The sequence below is a fragment of the Panulirus ornatus genome, chromosome 35 (assembly GCF_036320965.1).
Source record: "Panulirus ornatus isolate Po-2019 chromosome 35, ASM3632096v1, whole genome shotgun sequence".
NCBI classification, from domain to species: domain Eukaryota; kingdom Metazoa; phylum Arthropoda; class Malacostraca; order Decapoda; family Palinuridae; genus Panulirus; species Panulirus ornatus.
Genome location: NC_092258.1, coordinates 6,134,147 through 6,151,651, shown reverse-complemented (window position 1 = coordinate 6,151,651; position 17,505 = coordinate 6,134,147). Strand labels below are relative to the sequence as shown.

Sequence of the window (17,505 nt, the reverse complement as noted above, 5' to 3'; positions counted from 1 at the left end):
TGACCCTTGTGGACGACGGACGGTACGACCTTCGATAACGACAGGACGACCCATTGAAGACGACGGTACGACTTTCCAGCACGCCAGTAAAACTCCGTGAGCACGACGGTATGACCACTGGGTCTACTGGCGTGACCTCTGACCTCATTGAAGGATATCAGGTCACAGAAGACGCAATCACAACTAAGGGTCGTAACGTCGTGCTCAAGGGTCGTGCAAGTTTATATATACACACACACACACACGAATATATATATATATATATATATATATATATATATATATATATATATATATATATATATATATATATAAATCATGAACGTGTGATCAACTCTGATCATATAATATCTACGTAAAATGTGCACAGAAAATATGTACACAAGAAACATATATATTCTATGTTTCCATTAACATGGAATACTCTATTTTTCACAGTGGCCAGAGAGGAATAGCAGAAATTTACCAATGGACAGACACTGCAAAAATACATCAATGGACAACTACTGTAGAAACAGACCCACGTACAGACACTGAAGAAACAGACCAGTGTAGCCAGAAAAGTCCTGTGCAACACAGGCCAAACACCTCAACACAACCTCCGGAAACACAACTCAACACAGTGTTTCAAGTTTACGTGTGTAACAACCATATTTTTCTCTCTTTTCCTCCCCCCTTTGCCAAGTCCCCTCCAAGGAGCAGCAGTTATCAATTACCACGGGTGGGGTGGGGTGGGGGGTGGGGGGGAGAAGAAGAAGAAGGGGGTTTGGGTGGTTTGGGAAGGCCAGGGCAACCAAGGTCAAAGGGCGGAAAATGCAATAAGGGCCTAAAGGTCACCGGTAGACGGACGTAGGGTTAAGGGCCGTGTGAATTTAGGTGAGTCGGAAGTGTTGGTGTTGGGAGGATGACCCGATGCTGAAGACGATCCTAGGGTAAGATTGGACCTGACCTGTGACCTGACCCTTGAAGGATTGACGACTACCATACCCCATGAGCAGTACCATCGTCGTGTTCTAAGGTCGTACCATCGTACTCAACAATCGTATCATCGGTGCTCAAGCATCGTACCTTCGTACTCAACAATCGTACCATCGGTGCTCAAAAGGACCCTACCATAACACTCGATGATCGTTCCTTCATGATGCTCCTCGAATGGTCCAGGAACCGCGGCCCCCCCCCCCCCAAACCTCCCATGAAATACATGGTTGTATGGTTCGTGCGTGGATGGGGGTCGTAACTTACCAGGCCTACCGCCAACCCTGCTCCTGCTGGTGATGTAATTCTTCCTCTACATCAGAGATAAAATTATATATAATAAGCCCCATATGACCCCGGGGTCTAACAACTTACGAGATTTACTTTAACCCCAATGAGCACGACAATGCGACAGCACATATATATATATATATATATATATATATATATATATATATATATATATATATATATGATCAGAGGATATCATCCATCCAGCGGTATATACTAAGACTGTATAATACTCAGACCTGCCTGTCCTATTGACAGCCAAGGAGGAATATCCATTCCAAAGTGATGACAACATTTCCTCCGCAAGGAAAGAGCACACGGTCTTCCAAGACATGACTTCCCGCTCGAAATAATCCTTACTACAGAGGACACAGAATAATATCACCAGCGAACCTGATCAACGTACTACATGACGGAGGAAATCCAAATAACGGGTAGTCGAACCTTTAAGGACGATGTTACGACCCTTGAGAACGATGATACGACCCTTGGGTATGTTGGTCGAAGCCTCTGACTTGACCTTCTTAAGGTAGGGCCAAAAGCCAGGTCATCGTCCCCAAGGGATGTATCGTCGTGCTCAGTGGTCGTAACGCCGTGTTCAAGGGGTCGTACCATCCTGCTTAAGAAGGTAAAATCCCTGACATATATGTATGCAAGTCTGGAACGTAGATCGGCCTCCGTCTTCGAACCCGATCCGACTACCAAGTTTACTTCAAGCAATCTCTCCATGAAGTCTAATAGACGTCATGCATAACTTGTCAGACATTGTGATCACAAAGTCTGGCCTGGTTTTTAAGCCCTCGTACAACCACGCCAGCGGATGCAAACTAAGGATCTACGATGAATGCGTCTCATGGTGTGTGCGTGATTCAGCCCCATCCCCTGAAAGGTGGACTGAGGGACTGATCGATTGTGTTACATCATCGGGTCTGATCGCACTCCGACGCTGGCGAGGCAACGCTACTGGTCGGAAGGGCACAACATGCTGGGGACAGATGTAGTATGAACGACGGGATATGGGCGAGGGACAAATGATTCGACACCCATAGGTATGGAGGTGTAACAATGGGTAAAAGACGATTCGGTTTCGTCTGCGGATCTCAGGGGAGGATAGGTGACGCGTCTGGCCATGACTGAGGCCACCAGATGCCCGGATATATATAGTGGCCTTCAAGACAATTAAGATAAACATATGCCTATATGTAACAACGAGTTGCTCTCCCGCTCTTCCCTCAATCGACCAGATGAGTGAAATGTAAAATACAATCATACAGTACTCCCTTCTCCATGTCTTTGGAGACCTAGAGGCCCGAGAGGTGCACACATCGAAGTCTTTTCTGCGAGTCTTCGTTGGTTGCAGACCCCAAGGGCAGACTTACCAACCAACGTGGGACATGTGTTCCCTCATTACGTTTTTTTATGCTTTGTGTTTCTGATTCCTTCCAGATGACTCTTTTTTGACCTCTGAAATTCGTTACGGATTCCATTTTCTTTAAAATTCGTTATGGATTCCATTTTCTTTTACCTTTACTACAAAACCTTTTTAACTTTTCAGTCGCAGTGATGTTATTAATAGTCGTGGATTATCCATGAGGCTTATAAATATTCTTTTACCCCAATATTCATAAAAAAATCTCTTCGTATTATGAATTAGTTATTTTTATGGTCACTATTTTTTTTCTTTCTGAAACTATCGTTCGCGACCTTCATTTTCATTTCAGAATGTTTCATTTTGTTTCTAAATCTATATTAATGTTTCACTTTGTTTCTAAATCTATGGAATTTTGCGATTTTCTCAAAACATAACGCCCATAATGAACACTTGTGGGGAATAATGCCATGTAATTACACCGGGAGTAATCAAATTGAATTATTAATTGCTGTAATTCATGTGACTGGTTACCCCTCACAGGAAACATGTAATTAACCACTTGAGAAACACTGTAGGACCCTTGAGCAAGAAGTTAAGGGCCCCTTGAGCACGAGGTTAAGAGGCCCTTGAAAACGAGGTTAAGAGACCCATGAGAACGAGATCAAGGGGCCCTTGAGAACGAGGTTAAGGGGCCCTTCACCACGAGGTTAAGGGACCCTGAGAACGACGTTAAGAGGCCCTGAGGACGACGTTAAGAGGCCCTGAGCACGACGATAAGGGGTCCTTGAGCATGACGGTACAGAGTACTTCAGCACTTCGGTAAGACCTGAATCTTAGGGTCGGTCAAAGGCCAGCCCATCATATAGCCATGGGTCGTACAGACATGCTCATTTAAGTAAAAGTCCCGATACAGTTACAACCCGACAGCCAACTGTATAGATATTAACATTATTAAATATTGATTGTAATCACATTCCTATAAACTGTACTTTATCTTACGTTCTAGATTCACGGTAAAAGGCCCTCATTATGATGTCTTAAAGTGATTAATGCACTAATCAGGCGATTATGATAATCATACGTTCTATTTGCCAATAAATTTCTGTTGGACGAAATTACGATACGCGGGAAACAATATATATAAATTAGTCTATAAACCATGTTTCTTATATCCCTGAGCACGAAGGTATGACCCTTGAGAACGACAGTACGACCCTTAAGATGGCCTGGCCTTTAACCTACCTGACCTTTAAGGGTCATGTCAAAGACCAGGCCATCCTACGTGTCACGTCCAACACCCAAGGGTCGTATTGTCGTATTCAAAGGCAGTTCTGTCGTGCTCAAAGGGTTCAGTGATTCGCACTCGTGTTTGGGTCATGTGTTCTTGCGAACAAGTTCATATGCCGTTCATCTTTCTGTTTGCTGATAGTGCGGTTGAGGTGCCGTGTGTAAAACGCACAATATATATATATATATATATATATATATATATATATATATATATATATATATATATATATATATATATATATATATATATATAACAGTACTCACCCGACTATCAGAGATTGAAGAACGGTCCATAATCACAGAAAACCCGATTTCACGGCAAACTCATACACCACATCAACCACCTTCAGGGGGGATAGGATCCTTGAGGATACAAACTCTTGAATAGCAACACGAAAATAAAAAAAAAACAGGTGATGTGTGTGTGTGTGCACAGAAGGGCGGAGAAACGCGAACTGATGGTGTCGTGGTGGTGTTGGCGTGAGGCCGAGCAGCGATTGTTAACAACTTGCTAAATCAGGCAATCTACGTATCATGATCAGGAGGTAATTGCATAATGGTCACACTTATTACAACATCGTTAACTCATGTCATAATGCACTGCATCACGGACGATGGCGTGAGAGCTGCATATATATATATATATATATATATATATATATATATATATATATATATATATATATATATATAGAGAGAGAGAGAGAGAGAGAGAGAGAGAGAGAGAGAGTGTGCATACCATTAGACTATCAAAGACTTACTTCAGAGATACAAGACGAAAGGCATACGCATTACCTTCTCTTATTTATCTTTAACTATTAACAAACTGTTATCATTCATTTCAGGTTTTACAGAGTTTCCAGTGGATATAAAATCGTGTAAATGACTAATGAGAATATTTCAGTATTGATATCCCTGCTACAGACGGCACGATATAGGAGAATTTAATCAATTCGTGATATACAAGGATTCAAAATCTTACATCAAAAAGGATCTGATATCAACATTTTATACATGGGAAGTTAATAAGTTGCACCTAACATATCTCCATCCCTATCCTGCAGTCGAAAAACTTACCTTATCTTCAAGTCTCACTTAAGCCCTTCAAACGACATTCTTACGTGTTTTGAACTCATACAGTACTCCATCTGTCAGGATCAAGCCACACTTAACTACACGTAGGCGACTCCGCCGGAAATAAAAAAAAAAAGAAGAACAAGACAAGATTCGCTACAAGGCGTTCACCTGTGACCTCATGTTTCTAAGAACGAGATCAATGCTCGGCTCAACGTCATTGAATGACATCTTGTGACACACATAAGGGAAGGAAGGGTGATTGCCTGACTCACTGAGCCAGTTCAGTGATCCCTTGAGCAGCAGCATGACGTGTCGACTCTCTCAAGGCAATGGCAATACGACCCCCCTGATCACCGGCATGTCGACTCTCTCGAAGCGAGGACAGCACGACGGTACGACCTTTATGATGACCTACTTTTGGATTTGACCCTCACGGGTCGGGTCAGAGGACAGGATATCTGTACCAAAAGGGTCGCACAGTCGTTCCCAAGGGTGGTAACTCGTACCATTAACACACCAAGCCACAAACAACATTGTAAACACAGAGAATCTCCCATAAGTAGCAAAGAATGCTAACTTAAGCATCTCCAAACAGGATACCCTTGTAATGTCCGGCTACTCCTTTACCCACTATGTAATAACCCCACCTTGGAAATATCCCTCAGCTCGGGGCAACACCGAAGTCATCAACATGCCTGAGAAACTTAGAGTGTTGTAGAGAACTTGGGTGACGACCACAGGTTCCTGTGTCTGTTATTACGTGTAGGATATTGCAAGGATTCCAGGATTGCAAGCCTTAACAGCCCATTCCTCTTCTATGTGTGTACGTACATATATATCCGGCAAACAGACCCACTTCAAACATTAATTCATCCGGAATGTCGTTGTGGAGTGAACGGCATCCACACAAAACGACGATTTATGTCGTTGCTGTCTGCGGCGATAGCCACACACAAACACGACGGTCTACTGAACGAACGGGGATTACTTCCCCGGTGCACGACAGGTCCAACACGACACGAATACACCGAACTAGTACCATCATTAAACTATTATGAAAAGAATAATTTGTCTCATAACTCAAAATTTCATAACATTCAAAACTTAAAATAACGGGTAATGTCTGAAGATCACTATGTATAAATATCGGAAAGACGAAAATGGTATATATATAATATATATATATATATATATATATATATATATATATATATATATATATATATATATATATATATATATATGAAGATCGTATTTGCCTTAGGAATTAGCCGATAGTCGCCGAGTTAATTGTGCTTAACTGGTTACAGTCAGCGAGGCAAACAAGCAAAACACATCACCAAACAAAGACAGAACAATGGACGCACGAAACTATATATATATTACTAGACACACACACAAACGAAATCATGCCGATGCATTCCAGTCGAATTTTTGGAGCAAGAGTGATAGCAGAGAGAGAGAGAGAGAGAGAGAGAGAGAGAGAGAGAGAGAGAGAGAGAGAGAGAGAGAGAGAGAGACGCGGTTTTACATCCTGAATACGATGATGGCACGATCCTTGGGTATGACGGTGAGGTGACCTTTTGACTTAACCGTTAATACAAAAAAAAAAAAAAGAGTCAGGTCAAAGGTCACGACTCGACGGGACTATGTCAAAGGTAAGGCCACACCATACCCATAGGGTCGTGAGGGTCGTACCGTCGTGCTTAAAAAAAAAAAAGTAAGCACGTCTCCTTCAGGTTGAGGCCAAGAATGGAGTACGAAGATCCTGGGTCGAAGCCATCAATCTGGTCCACTTCGATATCCTTTAAGGTTGGGTGGCTGGTGCCGGCACCCGCTGTAGTGGCACTGGAGGGGATGACACCGAACTAGGCTATTTTTGGTGAACTACACTGCATGAAAAAATTAAAAAAAATATACGAAAAGGCTCCAATATAGTCGATGCGCGGACACTTTCTCTCTTTGCTGGCGACGCTGAAGGAGCTGTGTGGGCGAGGAGGTCCTGGCGGTGTCGTCCAAGAGAAAAGAGGGAGGGAGACACAGAGAGAGGGAGAGAGCCGGTCACGGAGGAAGGTGTGGAGTGAGTGGAGTGAGGTGGAGACAGTAGGGGGTGGGAGGGGGTTTGGTGGAGTACGTACGGCGTGCTTGTGGGCCAGGACCTTGTCCAGCCACCAGCGGGAGGCCCGAAACTCTTTACCGCCCCCGCCGCCGCTGCCGAAACCGGCCTCCGTTCTCCGCGAGCTACTGAAGGGCCCGCTGCCCACCAGACTGCTTCTGCTGCTGCTCCGCACGCCCACGCCCGTTATGTGCGAGGTCATGACCTTACACGCCCACGCCCGGCCACCACTGCCGCTCCCGACCCCGCCCGCCGCGCTACTGTCCCACAGCCAGCGAGTCTTCCCGCGCTCCTCCGCTCCCCGCGGGGTGGGCAGGTCACGCGACCACGGAGACCCACAGACCCCGCCACTCGATATCAATACCTGGAGGACCTGACCCACACCATCCCCGCCATGCAACACTCTTCCTTCCCTCGCCGAGAACCCGGCAGGAGACAAGAGCCTCCAACACACACACACCCGACCACTACCTTATGATATACGATTCTTGCCCATGGCAATGCCAACCTCTCCTGCAGTCATGCACCGGACCCGCCATCACGCAGCAATCCAGAACACCTGCGCATGCCGGGGCTTCCGCAGTCATGCACCTGCGACGCATATGACACAGGGGCCATTCTATAGCACCCGCGCATGGCGTTCGCCCTGTCAGGACCCTGAAGTAAATATATACGATAAGGTTGGCGCCCAAGCGATGGAGGTGATTGTGAGAGAGCGCTGCCTGCTGATGGGGTGGAAGATGGTGGTGGTGGCGCCAGTGGTGGAGGGAGGAAGTACTTACCTGTGTTGGAGGGCGATATATATATATATATATATAATACATGGTATGAGGGATTAGTCTCCCCCTAAAGAGAATGTTCCGGCACGTGGGTTACGACAGAGAAAACGAAGAAAGAAAACGGTAGCGTTGCGAGAAAGAATGGGAGATTGTAACCAGAGAAAACGGGTCTATTCTTAACAACAGCAGGAAGTGCAATAATTCTCGAGCACGACCCCTGGTCACAAAAGTACAACCTTTGAACGTGACGGTACGACTCTTGGGTACGATGGCCACCATCTGACCTTTAACCTGACCCTTTAAGGGTAAAGTCAAAGACCAGGAGGTCATCATACCCGAGTCGTACCACTGTGCTCAAGGGTCGTACAGTCGTGCTCAAGGGTCGCACCGTCGTGCTCAACGGTCGCACCGTCGTGCTCAACGGTCGCACCTTCGTGCCCAAGGGTCGCATCGTCGTGCTCAAGGATTGTACTTTCGTGAGCTCAGGACAATGAGGGGGGAGGGGGTAGGAGGAATGGAAATAACAGCCAATTCAATCATATCCCCATGACAGTCCAATCACATCAGGAAAACGTTACCACGAGAACCTAATCTCCTACAACCGCAGGGACGGATGTCACGTGACGAACCAATTACTCACCAAACCAAATCACGAGGACAGCAGTAGGTATTCACCCGACCAATCATTCTACTCATGAATTCATCACGTGATCGTTTACAATATTCAGCACATCCCAAGACAAGGATGATGGCTCCTCATAATCTATAATCCCCACACCAATCTACTCATTCCTAATCACCTCCTTAATCTAACAACACTTGACTCCTAATCTCTCACCTACTTAATGCCGGAGAAATCGCGTTCCACATACGACATAAAAATCGGGAACTTGATCCAGCGTCGTCACGTAAGCTCTCCTAAGACCGAACACGCGATTCAGTCCTTCAAATTCAAACGATAAACAAAAAAAAAAAAAAAAAACCGCAATTGTCTTCGCGTGACTTGAGATGCCGTCATCAACTTCTCGCTAAACATAAAATCCATCTAGCGCTGTTCGCTAAAGTTAATTCTATATTTTCCATCCGAAGCGATTTGAGGGATCGTATAATGTAAGAATTTTTAACCCAGCTTCCATAAACATAAAGCGAAGACATGCAATCTTTTTTATAGTGGTTTACATATATATATATATATATATATATATATATATATATATATATATATATATATATATATATATATATTCACAAGGTTTATATTGCCTAATATGTGGTTAATCAAATGCTGTTTATGCTTAGTATTGTGTAAAGTTTCCTTCATCAAACATTCACTAATATGTAATGTTATCGTTACTGATCAAAGTCTTTATATTCGCAATGATATTTCATCTATATTGATAACTCTTTCTTTACCAATGTTCGAACAGTCACATTTCCCTACCATATGAAGTAATCAAGTTTACATTCCCTAATTCTAATAAATCGTTTACGTAACATATAATGCATGAGTTTTTTTCCACTGTGAAAAGATATAATCCACTTTCAGATACAGAGGAGGGGACTGACCCACCCTAACCCCTGTCCCCTAAACCACCTCCCCTACACGCCAGCCGCACTTAAGCCAAGAAGCCAAAGCAAGCCCCACCAAGAAGCGCAGACGAAACACAAGGAGGGTGGCACATCTCGAGACGTGTGCGGGAACAGGTCTTACGACGCGTGGTGAGGTCCTCGTACGTACGTGTGTATGTGTGTGTGTGTGTGTGTGTGTGTGTGTGTGTGTGTGTGTGTGTGTGTGTGTGTGTCACACAAACAGCCTCGATAGGATCAAGAGGGCTGTTATTGTAGGCATTCAACTGTATCATCTGTAGACGTGCCTCTGGGCTCGAACCACTCGAGGTTATGAGGAAGTGGACCTCAAGCAGCGGTAAACACTCTAAGTTATGAACGGGTGGATCTCAAGCCATTAGCAATGGTCGATCACAGCCGTCTGAAATTCCCAGACACGACCCAGCCTCAGAAGTGGTGCTCACTTCAAAGTTAGGCCCTTATCCTCCCCTCTCCCCGCCCTACGCAAGACGATACATTCCTCGAGGCTGAATCATCGTTATTGGACGAGAGTAGAATACACTCTCGTCCAGGAACATCTTACTCCCGTGTGTGTGTGTGTGTGTGTGTGTGTGTGTGTGTGAAGCTCCCATAAGAACCGCAGGAAGCACTGGTGACCGCCAGGGGTCGAGTTGCACTGACGAAGCCACATCACGAAGTGATCGGCTTAAGTAATAGTTGGGGATGGGGTATGTATATATATATATATATATATATATATATATCTTTTTCTTTCATATCATTCGCCATTTCCCGTGTTAGCGAGGTATCGTTAAGAACAGAGGACTGGGCCTTTGAGGGAATATCCTCACCTGGCCCCCTTCTCTGTTCTTTCTTCTGGAAAATTTAAAAGAATGAACGTCGTCTAGAACCTTTTCGCCCCCAAAAGTAACAAACCTTACCCAGCTTCCCCGCCAGACGCTCACCCTCGATGAAGATTGTAGAGGCCCTGTCAAGGGGAGTAGGTGCTGGGGGTTATATAACAAAAAAAAAATATAAGAAAAAAAAAGATGTTACGAAAGAAACAATGGGTCCGAGACACACCTCTGGATACAGCTGGTTAACAGCTGTTACTTATGTTGCATCACACGCACACACACACACACATTACACCACAGGCGCTGTAACCATGAGGCAATGTTTTCTCGTAGGCTTCTCCCAAGGCCGTCCGCCTCCACCGTATTGTGTAACGTGCAGCTCAAGACGATTTGCCACTAACGATATATCATCTACCACACACATACACACACAGCCAGAACATATCGTCGATATTCGATTTTTCTTCATTCTTCGGTGGAGCAATACATCGGCACTAGGCACCATATCGATAATAGTAATGATATCAATTGAGAAAACTTTAAAAGTATGTATTAATAAAATGCAAAAGAGGAAAGAGATGCTACATAAACACAACAAGGCTTAAAGCAGGGACAACGTGTGTAAACCTCTCTATCCCCAAAGACAGAAAACGGTAACCACGCACTCGTTCAATCCTTTTCGGAGAAAAACTCGTTCGAACGCTGTCTTCCAGGAAGAGAACTCATAACTGTTCGCATCCTCTTTTCTTGGCTACATTACCAGAATCATTATGCTCAATACATATTCTCCCTCCACAAAGATGTGCCTACTCACTTAAAACCTCATTATACATGTCTACTCCTCCATTATGTTTTGCATAGAGTCATTTAAATTTCTATTATGTATTCCTGTGGACAATGGGGTCAATTACGATGAACTACGGCTGAGAAGAACGAAACAGTGTATGTAGTTAGTCAAAGGTAAGAATGAGTCCAGAAGGAAATTGTGAGTGAGTCACGAAGGTATTTTATATATATGGCTGCAAATTTCATTTATAAGATGGGGCCTTACGAGTGTGAACCCCTCCCCATACAATAAACATACACACACACACACACACACACACACATACATACACACACACGGGCTTCTGTGATGTGGCGGTTTACGTTACTGACCATGATCAACGCACGGTCCCACGAACCCCAGGCGCAAAGATTAGCCCACAGCCAATCTCAGCTGTTCATCCCCCCCCCCCCCCGGGGTCTGGTCGATAAATGGGTATCTAACTTAGGCTGGTGTGTGTGTGAGAGAGAGAGAGAGAGAGAGAGAGAGAGAGAGAGAGAGAGAGAGAGAGAGAGAGAGAGAGAGAGAGAGAGAGAGAGAGAGAGAGTTTACACTTAAGAGTTCAGACTTGGTACATACATATACAAGGGTAATGGAACGGGGAAACAACACGAATATAAATTTACATCTCTCTCTCTCCCCTTCACACATAATTAGTATTCACAAATAGCAATTTCACAAAGCAAAGACGGCTCCAAGTGTGGCCTAGCTTCCCTCCCTGTGCTGTAAATGTAATTACTAACACACAACAACACACCCATTATATATATATATATATATATATATATATATATATATATATATATATATATATATATATACATATATATATATATATATATATATATATATATATATATATGATCACACTTGTTCGTGATCATGGTATGTAGGTGAAATTGCACTTCAGAATTTCATACGATGTGGCACGACATGTTTCGTGGAGACAATCCACCTCATCAGGTGCCAGTACATAGCAAAGTTATTTAAATCCCAACATCACACTTGATTCCCGCCGGCCAACACCAATCTACTGTAATAAAAGAAACTCCAAATTCATTAATCACGAAATAAACTCTTCCACTGAAGGTATATATATATATATATATATATATATATATATATATATATATATATATATATCATATTATATTTCTTGACCATCTACCCGTGTGGTCTCCCCAATGAAGGCCATCCTAACCCTCACACTGTGTTCCACGCACCACCTCAAAACATCACAGGATGCCACTCATGTAACCCCGTAACTCAGTCATGTCTTCACACACTCAACACAAACGTACGGGACTCCAGTGAGGTGATGAGTCAACTCACCACTGAAGTAAGGGGTCAATTCTCACGGATCACTGAAGCAAGGGGTCGACTTACACGGACCACTGAAGCATGGGGTCGACTTACATGGACCACACTGACGCAATGGGTCAACTCACACGGACCACAGAGGCAAGGGGTCAACTCGCACGGACCACTGAGGTAAGGGGTCGGTCAACCTTCACGGACCACTGACGCAACGGGTCAACTCACACGGACCGCTGAGGTAACGGGTCAACTCGCAGTGACGTCTGAGGTGTACCTCCCTCCGTGGAGAAGGAAGAAGAAGAGGAGGAGGAGGAGGAGGAGTAGAGGACTGGAGGTGGCCGAGGGAGAGGCGGAGAGTGAGTGACAGAAGGAAAAACAGACGGGGCGTCACGAGCACGTACACACACACCCGACAGGACGCAGTGAGTGAGGGTAGGACGTCTCTTCCAGCCCGGCCCAGCAGCAGCAGCTGCTGCTGCTGCAACCCCCCCAAACCCCCAACATCCCTCGCCCAGACCAGCGGTCACTGCCACCCTTCCCTTCGTCAGCTGTTGCCGCCGGACCCCTTGCCATCTGACCTATCATAACCCTTCCACCTTCACAGCCCCCCCCATTACCTTCCAGCTCCCTGCACCCCTTGCTCTGCACTCTCACCCAGAGAGAGAGATAGAGAGAGAGAGAGAGAGAGAGAGAGAGAGAGAGAATGGGCTCTGCGTGTACAGAGATTGATACCAGGATGATCTCAGTAATCTCTACCTTTGCTGGCCTGGTTCACGACTGAAGGCACAACACCCCCGCCACTACCCATGCTGGGCGTGGGTGCGTGCGTGCGTGCGTGTGCCGGGGGAAAGGGAGAGGAGGGGATGTACCGGCCAGTGTTAATGGTTGCATGTGTGCACCCTAATGGTCTAACGGCGATGTGCGTCCATTACCACGGACAATGGCTGTCTGGGCGGTGGGAGCTATTTCAGGGACCAGAGAGAGAGAGAGAGAGAGAGAGAGAGAGAGGGGGGGGGGGGGGTCGACCAACTAGTCGAACATCCTCACTAGAATCTAGACCAAAAACAAGTGCTCATTTTCGAAGAAGAAAATGTTATTGGTGGCCGTTAAGAAAACGTGGTTCAACTCCAGCTTCGACCATAGAAAACCAAGGTTTAATGAGTTATCTTTACGATAACTAATCCAGCTGCAGTGGTTTTTTTTTCTTAGAAAACGGAGGCGAAGGACGGAGTGTGGACGGACGTACCGAAACGATTCGACACCGTGTTCGGATGGGCCGCTTGGATCTATAAGAAGTTCCGAGTCTCACCGGCCAATCACTCAATACCCAGTACAATTTTGAGGAGCTTGTGTGTGGACGCATAAGATGGAACACATTACGAACCATGCACGTACAATGAACCAACCTCCCCCCAAAAATAAGAATTACACACCACACACAAGGACGTGTCCTCCGGCCTAGATACTGCAGACAACTCTCCCAGGGAGAATAATACGGCAGACTTATATACAACAAAGACCAGGAATGGCGCGACCAGTGCTGCAGATGATATAAAAAATAAAGGCGCCGACATAACCTCACACTGACACGCCAATATCTTCTCTCCCTCTCTCCCTTTCCCTCCAATTCCCTCTTCCCTTTCCTTGCCCCTCGACAAAGCCCATAATCATTTAACAACTGCATGGTTAAGTCAAAAACTTATAAGGTTGCATGTCAGTAAGTAGTTCCGTTCTGTGTATATCACAATATATATATATATATATATATATATATATATATATATATATATATATATATATATATTTTTTTTTTTTTTTATTTTCTTTTTATTATACTTTGTCGCTGTCTCCCGCGTTTGCGAGGTAGCGCAAGGAAACAGACGAAAGAAATGGCCCAACCCCCCCCCCCATACACATGTATATACATACGTCCACACACGCAAATATACATACCTACACAGCTTTCCATGGTTTACCCCAGACGCTTCACATGCCTTGCTTCAATCCACTGACAGCACGTCAACCCCGGTATACCACATCGCTCCAATTCACTCTATTCCTTGCCCTCCTTTCACCCTCGTGCATGTTCAGGCCCCGATCACACAAAATCTTTTTCACTCCATCTTTCCACCTCCAATTTGGTCTCCCTCTTCTCCTCGTTCCCTCCACCTCCGACACATATATCCTCTTGGTCAATCTTTCCTCACTCATCCTCTCCATGTGCCCAAACCACTTCAAAACACCCTCTTCTGCTCTCTCAACCACGCTCTTTTTATTTCCACACATCTCTCTTACCCTTACGTTACTCACTCGATCAAACCACCTCACACCACACATTGTCCTCAAACATCTCATTTCCAGCACATCCATCCTCCTGCGCACGACTCTATCCATAGCCCACGCCTCGCAACCATACAACATTGTTGGAACCACTATTCCTTCAAACATACCCATTTTTGCTTTCCGAGATAATGTTCTCGACTTCCACACATTCTTCAAGGCCCCCAGAATTTTCGCCCCCTCCCCCACCCTATATATCTTTCAAGATCAACCTGCATTAACCTGACAGCTTTATCTTATACATGATGTCACTGCTATTCAACAGCGGATTTCTTGCTACAAACGAAACGTGTTTTATTCCTCAATATCTTCTTTCACACCAACAGTATCATAACTTCGCTCTAATCCTTCACTTTTAGGTCAATCGCCCTTTAACTTAATGAACTATATATGCTCTGGTTCAATACATTTAACAACCCGTTTTGAGCCTGTTTTGAAAGTAAACTGTTCCCCCTGCTTTTACAGGCTCACACGTCAAGAATCATACCAACTCTATAAAACTCATCAAGACAATCGCAGCAAACTATCCGCGAGTCGAACCCGGGCCATTCGTATTCGATACAGAGTCACGAATCGATACGAACGATGCGAACGAGGTGATATCTGGAGAGAAGACAAGAATTGTTCGTTCTTCTGAGGCTGTAGTTTCAAAATCTTATATAATCAACCGACCCACTAATGTGGGGGTTGGTGATGGCAAACTTGTGGATACGAAAAATAATCCTGCTATTTCTATACGTATATTGTTGCGTTGCGCAGCTAACTTCTCTGTAGATGTGATTTTTTTCTATGTTACATTCATTGCTTCATTTAGTTACTTTGAAAAGAATCAGTTCACTTTAGGCTAGGCTGAGTAGGGGCAGGTTCGGTAAAGTTAACTTAAGAGGGGTAGAGAGGTGAAGTTTCCTTCAGAGGGTCAGACACCAAGTCAGGTCAAACTTGGTCAGGAGGCTATTACGGGTCGGGTTTACCTTCCTCTTGAGGACGACGGTACGACCCCTGTGCACCACGTCGGTACGACCCTTGAGCACCAAGACGGTACGACCCCTCCTTGGCATGATGGCTTGACCTTTGGCGGACCCCCCATCCTTACGGGTCAGGCCAAAGACCAAACTAACGTACCCTATGGATCTCGTACCGTCCTTACCGCTCAAGATACTGTACCACCGCCCTGCTCAAGAGATCGTACCGTCGCCGCCCCTGCTCAAGAGATCGTACCGTCGTCGCTGCGGTACTACTCAAGGGGCTGGAGTTGGACGTGAGGAGCTACACGTGCAACATTTCGTCAGCCTGGACGACACATTCCCCTTGGGAGGCGCGCTGCGGCCTCCTGCCCCGCCAACTCACGCCACTACAGAAATAGAAGCATAAACCTACATGCAATACCCCATCCCATGTCTAGCCCGGCACTGCTGGGTAGTTGGCTTTGTAACTAGAGCGGTCCAATGCCATAAATAAACCTTAACTTATTCATCAGACCGGTGCTTTATTGTTATATATATATATATATATATATATATATATATATATATATATATATATATATATATATACCTTAGACCCCCCTACCTGAGTCTGTTTAATTAGTGGGTTCGTGTGTGTGTGTGTGTGTGTGTGTGTGTGTGTGTGTGTGTGTGTGTGTGTGTGTGTGTGTGTGTGTGTGTGTGTGTCTGTGTGTGTGTGTGTCTGTGTGTGTGTGTGTGTGTGTGTGTGTGTGTGTGTGTGTGTGTGTGTGTGGCTTAAGGGGAGAGAGTTTTGTACACGTGTTACCCCGTGACTTAACTGCGTATATATGTACCATGTCTTTAATCTTATGCACACACACACACACACACACACCACCCTAAGCCTGGTACCCATTCATCGATCAGCCTCGAAGGGGGAAGGATCAACACCAAGGTTGGGTGTTGGCCACCTGCAGCACCCAGGTTTCGAACCGGTGTGGGCCGGACTCCAAGCGGGCCCATGGTGACTCATGGTCAGCAATGCTTACCACTGCGTAAAAGAGGAGGGTAAAGGGTAGGGTAACAGAGAGATGTAGGGGTATGGGGTAACAAACAGGCGAGTGTGGGGAAGTAAAATACAGGTACAAGAGAGATGATACAGACAGATCTGGAGGTCAAGTAAGATACAGCAGTGAAGGTCAAGGAAGAGCTATTATGAAGGTCAAGAACGAGACGTTAAGGAGGTTAAGAAAAAGACATCATTAAGGTCAAGGAAGAGACAAGGTGGAGATTTAGGAACAGACAATGTGGAGGATAAGAAGCAAACAGACAGGTATTAGCTCCTTACTTCTGTGTCCTTTTTTTAAGACTTTCACGCACTGTTCACGGACACCAGTGATGTACTTGATCAACGAGTGTACATCGGGTTTACGTGTTACAAATTCAAACATGATAAAAAGCAATCTTCACAAGTACAGAGGGTCTATAGCAGCTGGCGGCAGAGAGCAACGTGACACAGCAAGTGTCCCCACCCGATACAGCTGGGTTTCTATGCAACTCTCAGAACGGCACAGACGCTGACGCAGTAACTGAGCTGTGCCACATCTGCAAGAGCATTCGCCTGTTTAGCTGTGTGTGCATCCGGCCACACAGGCGAGACGTGGAGGTGCAGGAGCAGATGAGACGTGGAGGTGAAGGAGCAGACGAGACGTGGAGGTGAAGAAGCAGACGAGACGTGGAGGTCAAGGAGCAGAT

General features: G+C 45.2%; 1 protein-coding gene across 5 annotated transcripts in view; it reads right to left on the bottom strand.

The window, feature by feature from the left end:
- Positions 1–17,505, bottom strand: part of Cbs (Cystathionine beta-synthase) — a 66,897-nt gene that overhangs the window by 35,721 nt on the left and 13,671 nt on the right. Inside the window, exon 1 of one of the 5 annotated variants that reach the window (XM_071682927.1) lies at positions 7,144–7,338. The exons of the other annotated variants lie outside the window; for them this stretch is intronic. Coding sequence (XP_071539028.1) covers positions 7,144–7,323 — 180 coding nt within the window. The 5' untranslated portion in view covers positions 7,324–7,338. Of the gene's footprint in view, positions 1–7,143; positions 7,339–17,505 lie in introns of those variants that run through there. 5 annotated transcript variants of the gene reach the window in all.